Source organism: Montipora capricornis, chromosome 12 (assembly GCF_036669925.1).
Source record: "Montipora capricornis isolate CH-2021 chromosome 12, ASM3666992v2, whole genome shotgun sequence".
Taxonomy (NCBI): domain Eukaryota; kingdom Metazoa; phylum Cnidaria; class Anthozoa; order Scleractinia; family Acroporidae; genus Montipora; species Montipora capricornis.
In genome coordinates, this window is record NC_090894.1 from 7,953,181 (window position 1) to 7,955,680 (window position 2,500).

The 2,500-nt window shown below is 44.0% G+C and overlaps 2 protein-coding genes across 2 annotated transcripts in view; one reads left to right on the plus strand and one right to left on the minus strand.

Moving 5' to 3' along the window:
* LOC138027798 (rRNA-processing protein FCF1 homolog) overlaps positions 1 to 2,500 on the plus strand; it is a 270,573-nt gene that overhangs the window by 224,287 nt on the left and 43,786 nt on the right. The window lies entirely within an intron of this gene.
* The window catches only part of LOC138027793 (uncharacterized), a 28,759-nt gene that overhangs the window by 361 nt on the left and 25,898 nt on the right, over positions 1 to 2,500 (minus strand). Inside the window, exons 20-21 of the mRNA XM_068875408.1 lie at positions 1,206 to 1,241; positions 1 to 294 (exon numbers count right to left, since the gene is read on the minus strand). The exon at positions 1 to 294 is cut by the window's left edge and continues 361 nt beyond it. Of these exons, the coding sequence (XP_068731509.1) occupies positions 136 to 294; positions 1,206 to 1,241 (195 nt within the window). The 3' untranslated portion in view covers positions 1 to 135. The remainder of the gene's footprint in view (positions 295 to 1,205; positions 1,242 to 2,500) is intronic.

A 2,500-nucleotide genomic window follows, 5' to 3' on the forward strand; every position in this document is an offset into this window, starting at 1 on the left:
GCAAAGACAAAGCCTTTGTTCCCCACGGACTCCAAAATGGCCGCCGAGTGATAAAGGTGAATTCCATCGGAACCCTCATTAAATCTGGAGGTGTCCCACAAGGCCTTTCCTTTTTCCTATGACAGCGTTCTCCCTTTATCTTACGCCATTTGTTTGTTGTCGCTGTCTATTGTGCTCTTGGTCCCAAAGTGTGATATACTGATCCGCTCGTAGCTGTTCAACCCCGGCCAGCCCTTCTTCTGGGTACTCTGAATCAACCCCATAACCTGTGATGTAAACTTTTGAGTCTTTGATCTGAAAAGAGACGGGCAGTGAACAGTGTTTTCAGACAGACTCCAAATTTTGAAAATGGCTGTTGTCATTCAAGGAACTTTATTCAAAGGCCCAGGAGACAGCTTCAACATTTGCTTATACATTACAATACATACTTAATTGACCGCTCCCCATAGGGGCTTTTCAGGGCCAATGAAACAATCAACGAAACAACAGAACACAACAACATCAACTGTTAAGAATCCCAACTGGCCAGAGGCAAACAAGTTGGCTATTTACAAGTGCAGCTGGGAAGAACAAATTCAGCGAGTGGTCAGAACGGGTCTTGAACCCGGGATCTCCGGATCTCAAGGCAAGTGCCCTAACCACTGGGCCACACTGCCTCCTTCATCATCTGCTTCAACATCCCTTCGATTTTGTTCAACGATGATGAGCGATGTTGACTGATGGGGTGGGCAAACGGTTTCAACACGCTTCTCAACTCATTCAACATCGATTCAACTTCGTTTCAACAAGGTTGAAAAGAAAGGGGGAGGGGACGGTTTCATTATCGCTGTTCAACAAAATTGAACGCATGTCGAAGCCCTTTTTGCCCGGACCTTAAGTGTCTAGTCGTTCTAGCGCTGCAGCACTATTTTGGGGACACTGGGAAGATGTTGGCTTTTGAGGAGAGGGAAAAACCGGAGTACCCGAGGAAAAACCCCTCGGTGCAGAATAGAGAACCAACAAACTCAACTCACATATGAAGCCGAGTCTGGGAATCGAACCCGCGCCACAACGGCGGAAGGCGAGTGCATGCTCTCACCACTGCGCCATCCCTGCACCTGAGGCCAGGAAGAAAGAGGTTCCTAAGATAGTTAATATCCCCTTTTTCTCAAACTTCGCTTTAATCAGATACTTAGAAAAAAGGAAAGCAAATAAGGCAAGGGTACCTTGTGTTTCTCGACATAATCCACAACTTCTGTGAACTGAGAAACCAAAAGGAAACAAAAATTATTAGATTTTATAAGTTTAAGAGAACAAATACCAACTCTTACTTGAACACCGCATAAATTTGATGTAATGTAGATCGACATTAGCCGGCAAACATTGTTGTATAAAACAAGATATCGGCCATCTTTAAAGTTCAGTAGGCGTGCAGTTACTTGATGTGGTTACTCTCTGAGCGTGCAAATTAGGTCCAGAGATCGATATCGAGATTTTGTCAAGTGCGTGAAAAAGAGGATAAGGATAGGGTTAAGGAAGGAAGGAGGGGGGGGGGGGGGGGGGGGGGAGACATGGGGATCAAACTGATGCCTTGTTTCCTGGAATCTGGTCTCTTGCCTTCGGTTCCTCTGTCTTACGCCCCCCCTTCTTCCGCGTTACTGCGGCTCCCGTTGAAAAACGCACCTTTTTCTAAGCATATATACACCTTGGGACTTTTTTTGACAATTTTAAACTAAGTGAGCCTGTTTTCTAAATCTTAAACGAAGTGAGCCTGTTTTCTAACTCTTTCTTTGATAGAATAAACGTTAGCCCAACATTGTTGGGTATTTTGATAGTACACAACATGGAAAGCAATAAAATTCTCCTAGGCGTACACCAATATCGTTATGTCAAGATCAGGCCATTTCCGAGTTGCTGTTTGTCTCGATTTCGGACTGAGTCTTGGGACCATTGTAAGTCCCAGGAGAAACTGGAAACAATGCTTATTTAAAATTTGGGTGGACAAACAAAGAGTATGATGGTATTTTCCGTTTGGGCACTAGGCCATTTTCGAAATAAATATTCAGCTTGATAGTGAGGCAGTGAGGACAAAAACAATAGAAACACGTTGGAATAAAGGTGACAAATATTTGCATATCATCCACTTTCCTTTGTCCTCTAAAACTCTCTTTTAAGCTGAATTCTAATTTATCGAAAGAGGCCTATTAGGAAATATGGGAGTTTGCAAAGTGCCCGACAACACCACAAAACAATGACTTCATAAAGGAGGAAAAAATAACCATGCTGCACGTGCGGCACACGTTTTTGTGTGTTAAATAACCAAATTTGCACCCTGCGAGCAGAGCCTCTTTTTTGTCTTTTTCTTTACTGAGGAGGGGAAAAGGAGGCTCTGCCTGAATCGTGTCAACTCTTTGAAGCCTCCGCAGCCCGAGCTTCTGGACTAGTCAATCTTGTTTTCTCTCGTCAGACCGGTTTTTCCAGTGCGAGCGTCCGTTTAGTGACAAAACCGATGGTTATAATT